At 33.7% G+C, this 20,341-nt stretch overlaps 2 protein-coding genes across 3 annotated transcripts; both read left to right on the top strand.

The window, feature by feature from the left end:
- The first annotated feature begins 1,612 nt into the window (after positions 1-1,612).
- On the top strand, positions 1,613-5,616 carry LOC137828507 (protein DETOXIFICATION 35). Its single transcript, XM_068635113.1, has 7 exons — positions 1,613-2,407; positions 3,002-3,627; positions 3,875-3,931; positions 4,102-4,340; positions 4,432-4,550; positions 4,882-4,968; positions 5,306-5,616. Exons 1-7 carry the CDS (start codon positions 2,132-2,134, stop codon positions 5,381-5,383), a joined length of 1,482 nt encoding a protein of 493 aa, XP_068491214.1. The 5' UTR covers positions 1,613-2,131; the 3' UTR covers positions 5,384-5,616.
- Positions 5,617-11,016: 5,400 nt separating this feature from the next.
- On the top strand, positions 11,017-19,301 carry EMB1691 (Methyltransferase MT-A70 family protein). 2 transcript variants are annotated; one of them, XM_068633831.1, is made up of 6 exons: positions 11,017-13,769; positions 14,183-14,266; positions 14,401-14,505; positions 14,622-14,730; positions 17,810-17,961; positions 18,770-19,301. In XM_068633831.1, exons 1-6 carry the CDS (start codon positions 11,400-11,402, stop codon positions 19,208-19,210), a joined length of 3,261 nt encoding a protein of 1,086 aa, XP_068489932.1. In that variant the 5' UTR covers positions 11,017-11,399; the 3' UTR covers positions 19,211-19,301. The 2 variants fall into 2 exon arrangements, 1 of the variants encoding a protein (XP_068489932.1); XR_016523261.1 differs by having other exon boundaries at positions 11,047-13,769; positions 14,190-14,266.
- The last annotated feature ends 1,040 nt before the right edge of the window (positions 19,302-20,341 follow it).

Genomic DNA, 20,341 nt, shown 5'->3' with positions numbered 1-20,341 from the left:
CAAATTTAATAGTATTTATTATAATGATTATGTATTTATATGATGAGAAATAAGCATATATATATATATATATATAAGCAAAATTAAAAAAAATATGTGTATATTAAATAAAGAAATCTTTGTGTATTGTTAAAGATAAAGTTTTTTTTTATACGAAAGGACAAAAGCAACTTTATCTAAATTTAGGCCATAGGAGGAAAGAGTTTTATCATATAAGTCACTCAATTTTATATTTTGCTTGGCTAAAATTCTGGCAACCTAAGTTGAGATTTTTTTTCAGGGCAAAATTAATGTTTAATACAATCCTAATAATATAAAAACCTATATCAAAATATTACTTCAAAGAGTAAGTTCATGACTCATTTTGGCAAGATTTTACTATTATGGTTTGGCATAACTAAATTTTCTAGTTGTGTTAATGTCAATTAAATTATAATCATTCTTCCAAATTCAATAAAGTTTCTTTAATATATGAAAATTACGTGTTAACGCACGAAAAAAAATCAAATGATTAATCCCACATACAAAACTATCCTACATGAAATCCCATTTATTAACTGTTTATTATAAAGTGATTATTAACGAAAGTATAAATTATTAACTTGTGTATAAATTAATTTTATAAGTTTATTTTTTTTTATGTGTTTAAGGAAAATTTTGCCTTGTATATTCTTACCTATTCGTAGTTACTTTTCAACCACTTATCATCGTTAGTTAAGTACTCGAATTCGTGCATCTAACTTGTACTTTACTTGTCTGCAAAAAATCAATAAATATTAATTAAAACACTGATATAACTTAATTAAAATACTATTAGTTGGCAATTATAAAATATTTAAAATAATAGAATTTTAAACTTTCAAGTTTGACGCGATAGCGTTGCCTTGCCCCTCTGCTGCGGTGCGTATTTAGTTTTCACAATTTTAATTCAAAAAATATTACCAACAAAATGAAAACACAGTATTTTTAAAAGTTAATAAAATAATTGAAGAATAAAAATAATAATATATTTTTCTGCGGATTTCAGTTGGAAAATTTTAAAAATGCACTTTTATTCTGAAAGCAACATTTATTTTCTTTTCATTCATAGAAAGAAAACACCTTCAATATTTATGGAACAAAAACGATAATATAATCCCAATTTTTTATACAACACATTACAACTCTCAATATTATCATTTTAATATTTTTTTATATTATTTAATTATAATTTTACTTTTTATTATACATATTTATTTCTAAATTATCCCATCATCATACGACTCTAAAAAAAACCTTTTCAGCTTTTCATTAACTACTTCCTTTACGTGGCCCAACACAGTACACGACACCGTTTCTTTACAATGAATACCCACCCATCGTCCCACTGAACTTCAAGTTCAAGTGACGTGGCACATCTTATACCCTCCTCTTCCCAAACTACACTATTAGTTAGTATTTATTAGGTTTTCACTTCCCCCACTTGAGCCATGTTTCATTATTATCCTCTCTTTTTTTCACCAACAATTTTCACATTTCAATTAAGTTAAAATAAAGAAATATGAATTTATATAGACTTTGACAAATACAGCACAAGAGCATGTTGAAAAGAAAAAGATAAGAAGAGCGATGATGGTGACGAGAGACTCTTTTTGTGGCAAACCAAATATGTATTTATTTATTTTATTAGGAATTAGAGGAATTAATTTAACAAAACAGAGAGAAGAGTATGAAACTGTAAAAAGAATGGTTGAAAAAATAAGTTGAGAATCTCATGTTTCACGAGGGTTACTCCGAGGACAACGCGATATTTTTTTTTATAAGAGAGAGTAAAAATCTGAGAGAATATCTAGAACAACTTCAAATTTGGTTTGCATTAAATGGCACTGCACAAAACTGTTGTTAGCACTTGTCAAATTAACACATTCCAGATTCTGATCATCACTGTTTAAACATAGCCAACAAAACCCAAATTGCATTGGTGATAATAGACGCGTTCTTATTTAATAATTCCTGACCCAAGTTCTGCATGTAGGATTGAAGTTCGTGACGAGAGTGAGAGTGAGAGTGGTGCACGTGAGCAACTGAGAGCTTCTCCTTCTGTGAGGAGTTTGACGTTGAAGCGAAGGCTTACACGTGTTTGGTGATTGCGATGGACGCTCCCCTGCTGGTGAACGGCGAGGGGGCGAAGCTGCTGGCGGAGGACGGCGACTACGTGCCGGCGAGGAACTTCAAGACCGTTAAGGATGTGTTCTGGATCGAAACCAAGAGGATGTGGGTGATTGCGTTGCCCATTGTTTTCAACATATGGTGCCAATTCGGAGTAAACTCTGTCACCAGCATCTTCGTCGGACACCTCGGTGACATTGAGCTCTCTGCTATCTCTCTCATCAATTCCGTCATTGGCAGTTTCGCCTTTGGTTTCATGGTTAGCCACATCTCTTCTCTTCAACATCCGAACTACATTATTTTTTCGATCTATGTACGTCAACGTGTTTTGCTGTTCACGAGTATCGAGATCGTTGTCAAATTTCAAAAAAAAATTATGCCAGTGTCAGTTTTCTTCTGTTTGGTCCGTGCTGGAGAAACTAGGCACTTTTTTTAATTATTCTTTTAAGATAATAATTCGTTTCAGTTTCTTAATGCTCTGATTAGAATCGAGATTATGTATTTTTAATCAATGTTTACGTTTATATTAGAGGTTAATTTGGAATCTTAAGGTGAAATTCCAATTATAGAAAATTTAAACTAAGGTTTGTCGTGGGTTTTATTTGGTTCTAAATGTAGAAGGGGGTTCTTTTGTTCTCACTGTCGGTGATTGAATTTTCGTCTTGTATTTTTTCTTTGTTAATGCAATTCATTTGAGAATTAACTTTATTACAATTGTTATGTAAGTATTTATTTATCGAGAGGGTAGTTGCGTGTCTTCATTTTGGAGGATGAATACTGCAGAAATTCTACTTGTTAACCCAATGTTGGTTTTTAAGAAATAAATCTAATGAAACTGTTTAAAACCTTGAAGCTTGGGATGGGAAGTGCAACAGAGACGCTATGTGGACAAGCTTTCGGAGCTGGGCAGGTTAATATGCTTGGCATTTATATGCAACGCTCATGGGTGATTTTATCTGTGACCAGTATTTTGCTCTTGCCCATATACATTTTTGCTGCTCCAATTTTGAAGCTTCTTGGTCAACAGACAGATATAGCTGATCTTGCTGGGAATTTCTCTATTTTAGTAATTCCGCAATTTCTTTCGCTTGCCTTCAATTTTCCAACGCAAAAGTTCCTTCAATCTCAGAGTAAGGTTAACGTCATTGCGTGGATTGGGTTGGTGGCTTTAGTTCTGCACGTTGGGATGCTCTGGCTCTTAGTTTACACATTAGAGTTAGGCTTAACTGGTGCAGCTTTGGCATTTGATATCACGAGTTGGGGGATTACAGCGGCTCAACTTATTTATGTTGTGGTCTGGTGTAAGGATGGATGGACTGGATTGTCATGGTTGGCTTTTAAGGATATTTGGGCCTTTGTTAGGCTATCTCTTGCATCAGCTGTAATGCTTTGCCTTGAAGTTTGGTATATGATGAGTGTCATAGTTCTTGCTGGCCACCTTGATAATGCAGTGGTTGCTGTTGATTCTCTCTCTATATGGTAAGATCATACTTTCATTCACATAACACGAGCAAAAACAGAGATGTAATCCCAGCTAATTGGAGGGAATAGACTGAGTTAAATATCTCTTAAGTGATTTTGTTGGATGAATTGTTTACAGTATGAATTCATACAACCTCGTAAATAATTCCTCCTTCCGATTCACAGTCCCAAGTTTTACATTTGTTTATTCAAATAATGGAAGTAAGATAACTTTTTTGCTGATTATTTCAATGATGTTTTATAGCATGAATATCAATGGGTGGGAAGGCATGATCTTCATTGGAATAAATGCAGCTGTCAGGTATGCAACCAAAATTAATGTCGTGTGAGTTTGATTTTTGTCCATTTACTCTGGCAAATATGTTGACAACTTCACATTGTTAGTACTGATTGGTTGCAAATTTGAAATGCAGGTTTTTAAGTTAGCCATGTAATATGTGTGATTCATGTTTGTGTTTTTCTTATTTTCAGTGTCAGAGTTTCCAATGAACTTGGGCTTGGACGTCCAAGAGCTGCCAAGTACTCTGTCTACGTGACAACCTTTCAGTCACTTCTCTTGGGAGTCTTTTTCATGGGTATTGTTTTGACGACCAGAAACTATTATGCCCTTATTTTTACTAACAGTCTGGTTTTGCAAGAGGCCGTTTCGAAGCTAGGAGTCCTCCTGGCTATTACAATGGTTCTGAACAGTGTTCAACCAGTGATTTCAGGTATAATCGACTACCATTTTCCTTGTTTACTTCATGAAGGGAAACAGGTAGTTCCTTTATCCTATTTGCAATTTTGCAATCATTCTTACAGGTGTTGCTGTTGGAGGTGGGTGGCAGGCCCTGGTGGCCTACATCAACGTAGGCTGTTACTACTTATTTGGGCTTCCACTGGGGTTCCTTCTTGGTTATAAAGCGAATTTGGGGGTTGAGGTAATAAACCACTACTTTAATTGCATTTCCATCAAAATTTCCTTTGATAAAATTCATAAATTTAGTGCAATCTGTTGACTTTTCTTTATTTAGATCTGCAAAAGTTAGAGAAGAAAATAGCAAGATTGCTTGTTGCTGTTCTGTTGTTTGCTGTTGAGTGAAAAATGGATATGTCTATGCTGATGATACCAGCTTAAATTTTTGTTTTTTATTATTGCCTTTATCCAAGACTAATTTAACTGTTTTATAGATAAAAGTGAATTGCTAAAAGAAAGGAAAGAGAGAAAAGGCAACTCTAACTAACGGTTCTGATATTTTTGTCCCCATTCAGGGTCTTTGGGGTGGTATGATATGTGGAATTCTTCTACAGACCTTCCTGCTCATGTTCATACTTTACAAAACTAATTGGAAGAAAGAGGTAGGCAATGCATTTCATTCTCTCTGAAACTTTTGTAGGCATTGTACTTAATAGTTCTGCAGAAAAGTGATACTTTGCTTCCACAATAACTTTTTGCAATATTAGAGGGGCAAATATTTAAGTTTTTAGTTCAGCTGATACTAATTTTATTGCTGGAAAATCAAAAGCAAATTGGTGTTCCCTGCTTACTTTTCATATATGGATAAATTTTGAAATACAGAGCTAAATAGTTGCCTTTTCTTTTCTTATCCTTATTCTTTCCCTTTTTTTTATGTTTTGCTTGAATGAATTCAGATATTGTAGTTTCTTACATTCATTTAACCCTTCTCAATTGTAGGTGGAACAAACAAATGCTCGCATGCTGGTATGGGGTGGACAACAAATTGAGGTTGATAAAATTGCTGCTTCTGCATAATCTCACACATCTTCCTTCTCCACTTAGATCAAACTCTTTCGTTTTTTTTTATCTGTTCTTAGTAGACTATGTTTTTTTATGTGTTTTTAGAAAATTATGGCAATGGTCTCACAAATCCATTCGGTCCATTTTGCAATTTATTGTTGCTCTCTCTCAATTAGGGATAGAGCACAGTCTAGCTGTGGTGTCTGATAAGAATGGTGAAGACAAACATACATTTTTTTCTGGACTAACACGTGGATTGAGTTTTCAAAATGTTTATTTATAAGTACATGAACATAAAGTAATTTTAAAGTTAAATGAAATATTGTTTTTATAACTTTTTAAACAAAGAAACAAATACTTAATTAAACATGTTATTGGATTTCTTTTAAAGTAATATTTTTGTTTAGTTTTCTATTGATTGGTCATTATTATGTCTAAAAAAAGTTATATTTAAAAGTGCTACCACAAATTAAAAAAAGAGTCTCAAATATTTAGAATTTCGTTACAAAATAAGGACAGATAATGATGGTAATGAAAATATTGACAAGTGAAAAATAATATGAAAGTTTACATGTTTATGCATGGAAAAATATTACAAACCTAAATGTGACCTTAAATCTGAATAAAGATGACAAGTTTGACATGCGAGAACATTAAAGATTTAGATACTCTGTAAAATATATAATCTTTAGCACTCATATTAATAGTAGGAATGTTATCGTATTAGATGTAGAAAATTAATATATATATATATATATATATATATATATATAAACAGGTGAATAAAGTTAAGTAAGTCATGTATGTATAAGATTTTTAATAGATTTTACTTGACTTTTGATTTCAATTTCTTTTAATTACATATATATAAATAAAAACATAATTTTAAAATTTTAGTATATTTTATATATTTGGTACCTCAAAATTTTTTACACCTATAAAATAACTTTAAAATTCTCAAAAATATTCCTAAAGATTTGTCTCTTGGTATTTGAACAACAATTACTTAAAAGAGTTATATTTGTTAAATATATTCTTTGTTGATAAACATTTGGAATTTAATTTTTGTTTAATAAAACCATGTATCAAAATGAGAAATTTCTCAATTATCTTAACAATACTTTTCACTACCAAACAATAAGATTTATTGATAAATTTTACCACGGATCTAAATTCGTAGGTAAATTCAAAATCACATACAGATATTATTCACTGATATGAATCCGTAAGTAAATTTAATATTATCTATCGATATTACCTACGAATCTAAATTTGTAGGTAAATTCAGCTTTACATAAAAAATAATTACTCACAAATCTCTATAGGTATGTAAATTTAACACTATCTACAAATTTTACCCACAAATCTATATTTAAAATAATCCAATATTATTACTAATTATTAATATAAATATTTTATTAACAATATTAAAAATATTAAGAATATAAATAATCTTAAAATTTTAAATTTTTTAATAATATTAATCATAATAATTATATACATAATATTAAAAATATTATTATAATATGAATAATTATAAAATTATAACTAATATTCATAAACAATAATAATTATAACTAATAGATATACATACTATTAACATTATAAAATTAATAATATTAATAATAACAATATTATTATTAATAATATTATTGGTATTAATAATATGAAGAATGTTGATAACATGAATAATAATAATAACAATATGTAGTATTGGTAAATAATAATAAAAATCAAATAATAATTAAAAATTTAAAAATAAAATATGTTGGATTTATCCACAAATTGAAGTTGATAGGTAACTACTATTTCCATTACTCACGGACTGAAGTTGGTAGGTAACTACTGTTTCCATTACCCACATATTAGAGTTGGTAGGTAACTACTATTTATATTACCTACACTGGAGTTGGTAGGAAGTTATTGTTTCTATTACCCATGGACACACTATCTGTAGATAAATTACCTACGCCAACTACATACAAATTTATATTAATAATATTTAATATTATTAATAATATTTAATACTATTAATAATTTTTAATAATATTCATAATTTTATTAATATTAATATTATGAATATTATTATTATGAATAATATTATTATAATAGTTAATAATGGTATTAATTTTAATAATAATAATATTAATGAAATTAATAATATGAATGATATTAAATATATGAATAATATTAAAAAAAATTATATTATTAATTATATTAATATTGATAATCATACTAATAAGTAGAATAATAATCATATCATGACAACAAAACATGACAGATCTAATGATTAAAACTTCTTTGGTAAATAATAATTAGAAATAAAAAAATCAAATATCTGCAATTTACTTTTACCATTAATAATAATTATAATAACATATATAATAATTGTCAATAATATCCTGAAAATAGACATTAGTAATATTGGTAAATAATAATTAGAAATAAGAAATAATCAAATAATAATTAAAGATTTAAAAATAAAATATGTTAGATTTACCCACGGACTGAAGTTAGTAGGTAACTATTATTTCTATTACCCACGAACACACTGATCGTAGGTAGATTATCTACGCTCACATCACATACAAATTTTGGTCCTTAAGTAATTCGTAGATAATGTTGATTTATCCACAAAATTCTTCCGTAAATAAATAAATTCTTTTAGTGTTTGTTAATAATATCCTGTAATATATTTTGAAAATTGATGTATGTGTGTGTATAAAAAAATATTTTGTGATGGTGTATGTTTTGCTCTTAATTTGATTCTTCAAAATGGTTTAAAAGTAGTTGACAACTAACTAAATTCATAGTATTTCAAAACGTTTTTAAGTATCTTAAAGCACTGTATGGAATGATTCTTAAATTTAAAGAGTGTGTAAGTGGTCCAAGCATATACATGAGCACTAGTTATATCAAATGTAATTGAAAGATATAAAACTTTTAAAATTCTAAAAATGGTTAGTAGAAATTATAAAAAATCTCAATTTTTCAAGGAAAGGAATATTAGAGAAAAAAAACGTGTCAATTCCTATAACTATTTTATGAGAAAATACATAGAAAATTGAATTAAGTTATCACAAAGGAAATGATTTGGAATATGAAAGAGAACTTTTAAAAATATTAAACTAAGTGTCATGTGGGTTAACTTTTGAAGTTGTTATTCATCTATTGTGAAAGAGTGATTTCATAAAGTATTACTATAAAAAATGGATTTTTTAACCTATCAAGACAAAATTAAGAATATGATAGAGAAATTTAAGATATTATTTAGGATTCAAAGAATTTCCATCTTTATTGTTTCTCTTTCTTAATCACCTAAAGTATTTCTTTTATCGTAAGAATGACAATGTAAAGCGGGCTATGCGCCCACATTCCGATAAGAAAAAATGAAAGGTGGATTGACCATGTTAACCCATTGGCCCACTTAGACTAGTCTTGCATAACTTGCAACCCGTGCGAGCTAGTTACAGATCGAGGTGGGTCATTTCACATAATTTGTTAAATCTTCATCCTCAATTTCAACTCTAGAAAACACATAGCTAGCCCTAAAACATGATTCATCCTCCTGCCACTCCCGCCTCCATATCCTTTAGCTTTTGTTGCGACTGCTCCTTGGTGTTGCCCTTCGCCACAACACTCGAAGCCCACTGCATAATAACTACTTCACTTTCAACATATATTGTGTCAGGTATTGGATATACATATTGTATATATTATTGACCATTGATGGAAAAAAATGTTGAATCATTCGTTATTGTTGCAACATCATTTGCTCCTCATACCCATTTTCAAGTAATTTTGACCTCCAATGAGTGTGTTTTGTTGCTTCTTTAATTACATTTTCTTTTTCCTCTTGATTGAATATATTCTCAATCCCTTTTTTTTCACATTGCATGTGAAACAAAAATTTCATAGTGATTTCATTATACTTGTTAAATGTATTATTTTAAAAATATTAGATAAGGTGTTATTATTGTTACATGTTCATGTTTGTTTAGACTTAATGACTTTAAAGGCATTTATTCCATATATAAGATATTCCATTTGTTGCATTTTGATAGTCATTTAATTGAAGATTGTTTCCCTTTTTATAAATAACTACCAATAATTGGTTTTTCAAACTCTTAATTATCTTTATTTTAAGAGTATATGACTATAAGATATATGTGTTCTAGCCTATCCTGGATAACATTGATCCAACAAATTCTATTACTTATATTCTAGCCTAGCCTATATGTCGATATATATTGAGTTGTTAGAATAGAATATATGTGAATATACAGAGTTGTTAGTTAAATAAATATATGCATAAAGTTGATAGTTGAATATGTAAAGCTCTTAATCAAGTGGAAAGTACTTGAGAATAAGGGTGCACAAGATTCTCTTTTGTTGTTAGCATTGTGAGTAAAAGTGCTAGTGGACAAAATATTCTCCTATTGTTAGCACCCAAACATGAAAGATGCACGTGAGTAAGTGGTTTTCTATTATTATTTTATGCTTTCAGTAGAGATTATATTCTCGTGAGTGAAAGCTGTTAAGAGGAATAACTATAAAAGGGTTTGAGACCCCGTAAAGGTACGTTGTTTCTGAGACTTAGACTGAAACTGATTACGATATTTGAATGCTCTTTTTGTCAGAGTGTGATTAGAGTCCCCTTTGTCCCAACAGAGTCATGTTCCAGAGTGTCAAGAGGAGACAGATCAGAAGCGAAACTCTATACTCAGATCACCTGAGATCAATCCACGAGAACCATTTTTAAATTATACTTTCATAATGAACATTAATTCGTTTTTAAATGATGTTGAATCTAGAAAGTATACATGAGTATACATTCTAGAATGCTAAATTCAAAATTTTAAAAAGTTATCTTATCTTTACAACGTACAAAATCCATAAGAGAATAAAAATACAGTGAATCTTCACACAAAAAAACAACAACTAACCAATCAAATATAGTAGGTCATAAAAACTCAATCAAGAAGGAAGAAAAATAAGAACCCCAACCACTTTTTAGTTTTAAAACCTTAAAGGGCAATTTCATTTTTTCTTACCCTAATTTTTAATTCAAAGCAAAGACGGCTTCTTCCTGCGCCTTCATCACTTCTTCAGTCACTTTCATTAATTTTTAAATTATCAAAATCACCCTTCAATAAAAAGATAAAAATAAAGACAATGTTTTACACCACGGATTACGTAATCCAGAAGTGAAAAATTACAACTTTCAAATTACGTAATTTGAACCTATTTAACAACTCAAAATATCAGATTATGTAGTCCAAAACTTATTTAAGAAAATAAACCTACCGAATTAAGTATTTCGAAAGTAAAAAATTACCATTTTTAAATTACGTAATTAGGTATTGTTAATTTTTAATTTTTGATTTTTGAATTATATAATCCGTTAGATTTATTTTCTTAAATAAATTTCGGATTACATAATCCGATATTGTGTGTTGTTAAATAGGTTATAAATTATGTAATCTAAAATTATATTTTTTGACTTTTGGATTATATAATTTGGATGCTGTAATTTTTTATTTCTGCATTACTAAATTCATAGTGTAAAACATTGTTTTCATTTTTATTTTTTACTGAAGGGTAATTTTGGAAAATTAAAATTTTATGGAGGTGGCCGAAGAAGTGATGGAGATGCACGAGAGCAAAACATTAGAATAGTTAGGTCCAGCCCAAACTAGGTTTGCAATTTTCGGGTTCCCCAGACAACTTCCGACGCCGTATCGTGGTAAAGAAGTAAGAACCCCTTCATCTTCTTCTTCTTTCCCTCTTTACTCTCTCTCCACCCACTGTCAACAACAAGAACACTCTCCGTTCCCATTCGCCGGTAAGCCCCTCTTTTTCCTCCTCTCAATTTTGTTAGCGAATCCTCCTCCAAGATTTCATTTATTTTCTCATACAAATTACATTTATTAAGAAAAACCCCAGCAGAGTGAGTAGTTTGGGCGAATTCATGTGCGCCCGCGAGAAAGTAGTAGAAAATCACATTGAGTTTAGATTTTGGTAGTTGGGGATGGATTCGAGCGACAGTGGTCGCGGTTACTCCAAGCGCGAGAGGGACGATGAGGATTGGGAGTTCAGCGACAAGAGGAAGGATAGGTCTAGAAAGTTTGGTAGCAACGGGGACGAGGGTGAGGGTTCCGACGGAGGCGCCAGGAGGAAGCGCTCTAGCAGGACTGATAGCGACGATTACGATTCGCGCTCCAAGGGGGCCAAGAAGAGGCAGGAGGAGAGCACGTTGGAGAAGTTGAGCAGTTGGTATGAGGATGGGGAATTGGACGATAAGTCCGCGAGGAAGCGCGCCATGGACGGCGATTTTCACGAGAGTGTGGTGAGTAAGGAGGATGGGAAGGGTGATGGTGGCGGTGGAGGCCGGGAAAAGGTTGGTCATGAGTCTCGGAGTTCGAGGAGGAAATGGGACGAGGTTGATGCTAGCAGTGTAAGGAGGTCGCAGGATGAGAAGGGGGAATTCAGGAGTGGGAAGCGCGATAGTTCTAGGGATAGGGAGAGGAGTGGATCTGCTAGGAGTGAGCATGGGGAGGGCAAAGCCTCTGGTGCTGATAGGGTTGTGAAGTCTAGTAGTAAGGAGGATAGAAGGGGTGATTCCGAGAGAGGGAAGAGTAAGGGGAAGTCGGATTCGGTGGATGCTGGGCGCGAGGAGAGGGTTGAGAAGCCCAGGCATCATAGGGCCCTTGGTTCTGATGGGGCTGAAACCTGGGATAGGTCGTTGAATGCAGAGGAGGATGGGCATGTGCGGGTTAGGGATAAGAGTGCTAGGGAAAGTGGGAACTCAAACAGGTCGAGGACACCTGAAAGGAGTGGAAAACGCCATCAAGATTTGGAAAACTCTGAGGTTGATTATGAAAGAAGTGGTAGCTTTAAAAGGAAGGAGCATGAGGGCGATGGGTTTAAGGATGATAGATCCAAGGGGAAAGATGATGCATGGAATGACAGGAGGAAGGATCGGGAAAGTTCCAAAGAAAGTTGGAAAAGGAGGCAACCGAGTAATGCCGACAAAGAGAAAAACGAGGAGGGTGCTTTTGATGACAACAGAGATTGGGAGTTACCTAGACATGGTTATGAGAGGATGGACAATGAAAGGCCTCATGGACGGTTTGGTGGTAGAAAAGATGTGAGTAGGGGGGAAGCTGTTAAAACATCCACAAAGTTTGGGATTTCGAATGACAATTATGATGTGATAGAGATCCAGACCAAGTTTTATGACTATGGGAAATCAGAATCTATGTCCAACCATACTAAGAGAAACGAAGCTCATCAGCAGTACAATGCGAAATCTGGTGTTAATGATGAAGAATGGCCATATCATCAAGAAGAAAGAGGAAGGAAGAACGATGTATCTGGTGATGATCTGAAGGAGAGATATACAGATGATGACTATGATTTTTATGGGGGAAGGGGAAGAGGTCAGAAAGGTGGTGTATCTGCCCGCAGTACTGGTGGCCAAAGTTCTGGCAGTGGTGGCTCACAGCCTCAATATGGAAATCCGGAGTCTGGTTCCTTTAACAGAGCTGGTCCACAAGGAATGAAAGGTAACAGGGTTGGTAGAGGAGGAAGGATTAGGCCTACTGGGAGAGACAATCAGCAGGTTGGAATGCCATTGCCAATGATGGGATCACCATATGGACCTCTTGCAATGCCTCCACCTGGACCTATGCAGCCTCTTTCACATGGTATGTCACCTGCTCCCGGTCCACCAATGTCCCCTGGAGTCTTCCTTTCACCATTTACTCCTGCTGTTTGGCCTGGAGCCCGAGGTGTCGATATGAATATTATAGGTGTACCACCTGTGTCTCCTGTTCCCCCAGGTCCTTCAGGTCCAAGATTTAATGCTAGTAATTTAGGGAACCCACCAAATCCGGCAATGTATTATAACCAATCAGGTCCTGGAAGGGGAATGCCCCCAAACATCTCTACTTCTGGTTTTAATCCTCCAGGATCAATGGGTCGAGGAGCTCCACCTGATAAATCTCCAGGGGGATGGGCTCCTCCTAAAAGTAGTGGAGCTCTTGGTAAAGCTCCTTCCAGAGGTGAACAGAATGATTATTCTCAAAACTTTGTTGACACTGGTATGCGGCCACAAAATTTCATTAGGGAGCTTGAGCTCACAAATGTTGTGGAGGACTACCCTAAGCTTAGAGAGCTTATACAGAAAAAGGATGAGATTGTGGAAAAATCTGCATCTGCTCCTTTGTATTATAAGTGTGATTTGAAGGAGTTTGAACTTTCTCCTGAGTTCTTTGGTACAAAGTTTGATGTCATTCTTGTAGATCCCCCATGGGAGGAGTATGTGCACCGTGCCCCTGGTGTGGCTGATCACATGGAGTATTGGACATTTGAAGAAATAATGAATCTCAAGATCGAGGTAAGCTATTATTCTGTTTGTGTAATTCATTATTTTGTTAGACTTGTTTCAGTCTAAGCATTTCCATCCTACCTAGGTTTCAAATGCCAGTGAAAACCTTTATGATAATGTAAACTGGTTGGGCTAATTACTAATTATTTGTAGTACTCTAACTGTAATAAAGGATAATGTTAAAAAGGTAAAGTAGCAAGAGAGTGTGCAGTATTGAAGCTTTTGCGTACCATATATAAATTTCATTTTTGTGCTTCTCATCATATAATGATCTATCCCATCAGAGTTATTTTAAAAGTTAGTTGTATATATTAGTTTCTGTTATATATATGACACTTCCTTCTTTTTGGTTTCCATTGTATAAGGGCATAGTTTGTTATCTTTTGAATTAGACATCTCATTTGTGCTTCTCCTTTTGTAAGGCTATAGCAGATACGCCTTCTTTCATTTTCCTTTGGGTGGGTGACGGTGTAGGCCTTGAACAAGGTCGTCAATGTCTAAAGAAGGTACACTATCTGAATATAGAAATTCTTTATGGGATATAGCATCAATTGTTGGTTCTGGTTCTTTTCATATTATGTCTTCTATTTCTTAATCTCTATCTTGTCTGTTTTTCTCTTTATTGGTGTGGTTTCTACAGTGGGGATTTCGTAGGTGTGAAGATATATGTTGGGTAAAGACAAACAAAAGTAATGCAACTCCAGGATTGCGGCATGATTCACATACTTTATTTCAACATTCAAAGGTCTGTTAAAATTAGTCTCAAGTAAATGCGCAGGTTCAGATCAGCATTTGGGCTTGTTATATATAGTTATTTTTATACTAAATATACTTAAATTGTTTTGTTTTGTTATGATAAAGGAACACTGCTTGATGGGCATAAAAGGAACTGTTCGTAGAAGTACTGATGGCCATATAATTCATGCCAATATTGACACAGATGTCATTATAGCTGAAGAACCTCCGTATGGTTAGTATTATGATTTATCAATTGTGCCTACAAAATAAAAATCTTAATGTTCATTCATGAATTTGCTCTTTCTCTAGTCTCTACCTGGGTAATGTTTTCTGTGTTAGTAATATATCTTTTCCATTCCTGCTATGGATCGATCTCTACTGAACTGCAAAGGGGGATTAATTTCAATAAATTTTCCATTTTCTTATTAATTCTGATCTAGGTCTATCAAATATCTTATTTGGAAAAGATAATGTCTCAGACTAACCCATCCAATAATTTGTCTATTGTTGGAATTGGGATTTTGTTGGGTACAGTGGCCATGTTTTGGGTTCTATAATCAATACAGAATATCCAGCCTCCATTTTTTTTTGTCCAGCATTACTGGACTAGAGTAGGGATTGAAGCTTGGTCTAACTAGCATTCATTATTTCATTCATAGTTTTTTCTATTTCATTCTTTTATAATGTGGGTACCTGTAGGGTCAGACATTAGTAATTCAAGCTCCCTCTTCCAATATAATGGTACAACCAGTCCGTGGTGTTCTCAGAAATTTGCTTAAACAATAGTTTTATGACCTCTTGTATGTAGTTTAGGCTGCACAGTATACTATTTCCTGTATTCTTGTCACCAGATTGTCTACTCCATCTTGTAGAATGTTATGCTTATACATAGTTTTTACAGATGCCACTTATCAGTGCATGGAAGGAACTCCCTTAAGATTGACATTTAGACCTGCCAGCTGATTCTTCGTGTTGGCACTCTAAATTTCACCCTTGTCTCCCACAACCACTTCTCACGTTGTACATGCCACTTTTTCTACTGTAGGCAGGTTTGGAGTGTGGTCCATATGGAAATACTGCCCTTGTTCGTGTTGAAGTAGATATTGGGTCTTGTTTCAACTTGGGTTGGAGTTGTCCTGGTTGATGATGAAGCCTGGTTGACAAACCAGTTCTGTTGCTCAAAATGGGCCTCCTTTTTCAGTGACTCGGTTCTTTTCTTAAAAGTTGGCCAAAGTCCATAAAAGTTTGTGTTCATCCTAGAAGTGACTTTTAAGTTCAGTCCATATCTCCTTTTCAGCACATTTATCTGTGTTCCCAGTAACACTCATGCCACAAGCTCAAATGTCCTACAGTAACTCACTCTCCTCATCTGTACACACAAAGGAGAATATTTTCAGGTTGAAAACATTGAATAATAGCAGATTGGAATCGATTTCGGTGGCACGAGAACCCCGCTATTGAAACATGTTTAACACACGCCCCTCCATTGTCAGCATTACAGCTTACACCTGTTTTCTTCCTGCCATGGAATTCAGGTAGAAATACCTTTCGACCCTGTTAAACCAGATACATGCATCTTCACCCAATAATATGAGATCAAAAGCAAGAGATTGGGTTTCCTTCCTAACTGTAATGTTACCACTCTGCTTGTTTCATCTTCTGTGTCATCCCTACTGTTATTTAGAGTTCTCCTTCATGGCAATTCCTGGATCAAATGCCAAAACTCCTCTAGCATGTTCTCACTTTTTTCTATCTCATCTTCTCTGCCTTCCTTCGTATGCACCACATTTCAATTGCATCAACCCTCGCTAGACCAAAACAAGAACACGTGAACTAGTTAAAAACTGGACAAAAACACCTGAACTGGGTAATTTTACTGCATTATTCGGTTAGCAGAATTACAGAAATTGAAGGTAACATTGTGTTCAAAAGACCCTGAGCTCTCGCTTGCCCACTTCCACTCTTTTACTGTCTATTTTTCTCTCCCTTCCTCCCTTAATTCCCTTTTAATTGCTTTATAAAATCATTCAATTATTTCCATACATAAATCATTCAGTTACCCTTGAATTCTTGATTGCTGCACATGCAGTATCATAGTAGTCAAAGTTCAGAACCTTATTTCTGTTCTAGGGCCTGCTATATATGATAGGAACCATGCGAGATCACTGGGATTGTCGCTGAAAATCGAAAAAAGATGAATCGTCGTTTCAAGTTCTGTTTTTGGTCAGTGGTTTAGGTCAGCAGTTTTTGTTCGTTTTGAGCCCAATAAAAAAATGACTTTCCCTTTCTTCACTTACAAATAAATGGCTTTTGTCTTCAACTCTGCACATGGTGTTCGTCTATTTCCAGTGCATGCGGTGCTTGGTGAGATTTTGTTTCTTCATTTGGGTGTTGTTCTGGTGCTGGTTTCCGTTTTGTTTCCCTCGCCTTCGTGCATTTCTTATTTATTTCTTCATCTGTGTGTGGCTTCTTTCACATCTCCTTGCCCACCGAAAAGCAATTGTAGTCACAATTCATGGTTAGTTTTCACTTTTGCATCTCCTTGATTCGTTTTTTTTTTCTCTTTCATTTGTGTCTCCCCTGTTATCAACTTATATTTATTTTATAAAAGAAAATGTTGAAGCACAGTTACATTGTAATGGCTTTGGGAATTGGGGCTTCTAACCCTCCCTCTAGTGATGCTGCCGTTGACTGTTCCTTCTCACAAAATGTTCACTCTAAAAAAGTAGTAAAAAATGCTCTGGGTAGTAAAAAGCAGACTTAGTTTGGAAGCATGGAATATTAGATGAACTTAAGTTCGATGAAGTATTGACAAAGTGATTGATTTTGTTTTCATATATATATATATAATACTTTTGTAGAAAGTAAAATCTACGACCTGTGTTATGATCCTACGATTTTGTGAGCCCTCCGCGTACCTAACCATAATCTTGATTTTGACTACCTTGTGCAGTATGGCACACTATTGTTCAATTCGCCCTTTGCTATTTCCTAACAGACCTTATCAGTAGGTGATTTCTTAACAAAAATTAAGTAGATATATCACCTAAAGGAACTGTGATATTTGCTTCTTTTCTGGGAACTTTGATCATTAATACTGTTTTTTATGCTTCTGACAGACTAGGGTCACCTTGTTAATAACATACCACTGGCAATAAATTTAAGTTATACTTGAACTGGAAAACCAAAATTATGTGAAAGCTGTTTAAGATCAAATGTTTGGTTTCTTGAAACCGCTTGCTTCATCATTGCTGTGTTTGTTATAAAAAATAAAATGGGCTGATCTTAAAAATTTTGGTAATATTTTACAGGTTCAACACAAAAGCCTGAAGATATGTACAGGATTATTGAGCACTTTGCCCTTGGAAGGAGGAGACTAGAACTATTTGGTGAAGACCACAATATCCGAGCTGGCTGGCTGACTGCTGGTAAAGAATTGTCGTCTTCAAATTTTAATAAAGAGGTAAGCAATTTGAGATGCTAGTATACGTAGATCACATTTTAGTTGATCCTTCCTATCTACGTTTTTTAATTTATGTTAATATAATTCATGTAATCTTTTTTCTTTAGAAGTTGAGTAAATCGGGGAGCTATTTGTTCCTGATAGGATACTGTGACTAGTGTGTTCTGAGAACAGTTTTCACATTATTGACTAAGTCTAGAAAATATATGCATGCATCTAGTCCTCCATTTTTAATTGTGTTATTTTGTGTGGTGGCTCTAACCCAATTGAATTCATTTGTTGAATGTTTGAGAGGTACATATCAGAAAGTTCATACCATATAATTCTGCCTATTCTGCTATAGCTGAGAATTAGGTTTATCATGCACATTATCAGTTGAGGACAAATTAAGGTTCTAAGTTAAAAGTTAAATTGTTGGAAAATTTTCGACCACTTTATCAGCCCTCCTGCATCACTATAGTGGTACTATTGGAACACATTGGGAAGGTTCGGCTAAATTAAATAAATTAACCAGACTCTAGTAGCCAACATTTGAGTTTTTTTAAGAAACTTTAACCAAGTTAATTGTGGTTAGCATCAACCATTAAGCTTAAGCCCATACTTTCAACTGGCCAAACATTCTTGTAATGATGCGTTTTATCTCGACTCTATTTGTTTCTATCAGCGTTTTATGATTTTATTCTATCTTGGTTGGATGTACAATCTGTTGGCTCCAACAGAGTTTGTACTCAATATTATCTCCGTTATTCGATGCTGATTGCCTGTGTTCACCTGACTGGTTACATTGATTGGATTTGGATAAATTTAGGCATATGTGAAAAACTTTTCTGACAAAGATGGGAAAGTCTGGCAAGGAGGTGGGGGAAGAAATCCACCTCCGGAGGCACCTCATCTGGTGGTGACTACTTCTGATATAGAGGCTCTTAGGCCCAAGTCACCAATGAAGAACCAACAACAAATGCAGCAGCAGAATTCAGTATCCATTTCTTTGACGACAGGTAGCGGGTCAAACAGAAGGCCTGCTGGAAATTCACCGCAGAACCCACCTGCACTCAGTGTCAACCAAGATGCATCAAGCTCAAACCCTTCTACTCCAGCTCCTTGGGGTTCACCTTTGGAGGGCTTCAAGGGACGTGAAGGCTCTGTATTGCCCTCAGATGATAAAGTAATGGATATATACGGTTTTCATGGGCCAACACCTGCGGGCTATCTAGATTTTGAATCTTACAGACAAATGAATATGTTGTAGCATAACTTTAAGGATAAAGTTGCTTGATGATAATCTTGTAATTTTTCCCCCCAATATTAATGGGAAGAAAAAAAAATTCTCATTCTATCTATTCATTCTTTCTGGTAGCATTGGCGATTGCATTGTTTAACCCGGGAGAATAAAAGAAAGCGTTGGATTACTGTAAAATTAGATATATCCCATGTATTATTGTATGGAATGCTTAGATATAATTTCAATTTACATGCTTCCCGTGACAGTGATGGATCATAACGTTAAGATTCGCGATGTACAAGCCCTAAACCAAATGGATGAATTAGTAAGCAGAAGGGATGTTTGGTCCAACTTACTTGATTTTAATCTGTTTTAATTTCTTAGTTGTAGTTTTAGTTCAGAGCTTTATTATAGGGTGATAAATGGTGGATGGAACTGTGATACATTGTTTAAGAATGACTCCATTTCAAAACCAGAATCACCATCACGAAGTCGGATTTCAGGCTTTTAACCTTTTCTACGCCACTAATTTCTTTTGGACCATTTCTCATTAACCAATTTATTACCAAAGCAAAGTTCAAACAAAATACCGCTAACTGTTAAATTACATTTCTAACGGGAAATTGAGAAGTCGCAGTTATTGTTCATATCCATTATTCTATAAATTGTCAAACTTCTATTAAATCATAATATGTAGCAAGATTCAAATTATAAAGGAAATATATTTAGGGTGTAATACAAAAAACTCACGGTGTAGGAAAAACTAACGTATATCCATGGCTATTAAAAAAATTGAAAAAAAAAACGAAATATAAGTCAATAACATGATTTTAAATGCAAATTAGTCTATTAAACATATAAGTTCAATAATATAAATTTAAATAAAAATTATTCCCTTCAAAAATACAAAAACATCAAATAAAACAAAACTTAAAAATTTCATTTGATATTTTCTTCTGCAACAACTTCACTGTGATCATTAGTTTTGAAGAACATAAAGGAAATAAATTATTAAAATGATCTTATCAGTATAAATTCTTAATTAAAAATTAATTTAACATTCCATATAAAAACATTTATAAAATCTCATGTAGATAGAGACATATTTGCTAGTAAAATCATAGTTGCCACGGGGACGCGGTAAAGTAAAAGTTGTTT

This window comes from Phaseolus vulgaris, chromosome 7 (genome assembly GCF_051622355.1).
Source record: "Phaseolus vulgaris cultivar YP4 chromosome 7, ASM5162235v1, whole genome shotgun sequence".
Classification (NCBI taxonomy): domain Eukaryota; kingdom Viridiplantae; phylum Streptophyta; class Magnoliopsida; order Fabales; family Fabaceae; genus Phaseolus; species Phaseolus vulgaris.
The sequence above is the reverse complement of the archived record's forward strand: the minus strand, read 5'-3'. Positions and strand labels throughout refer to the sequence as shown.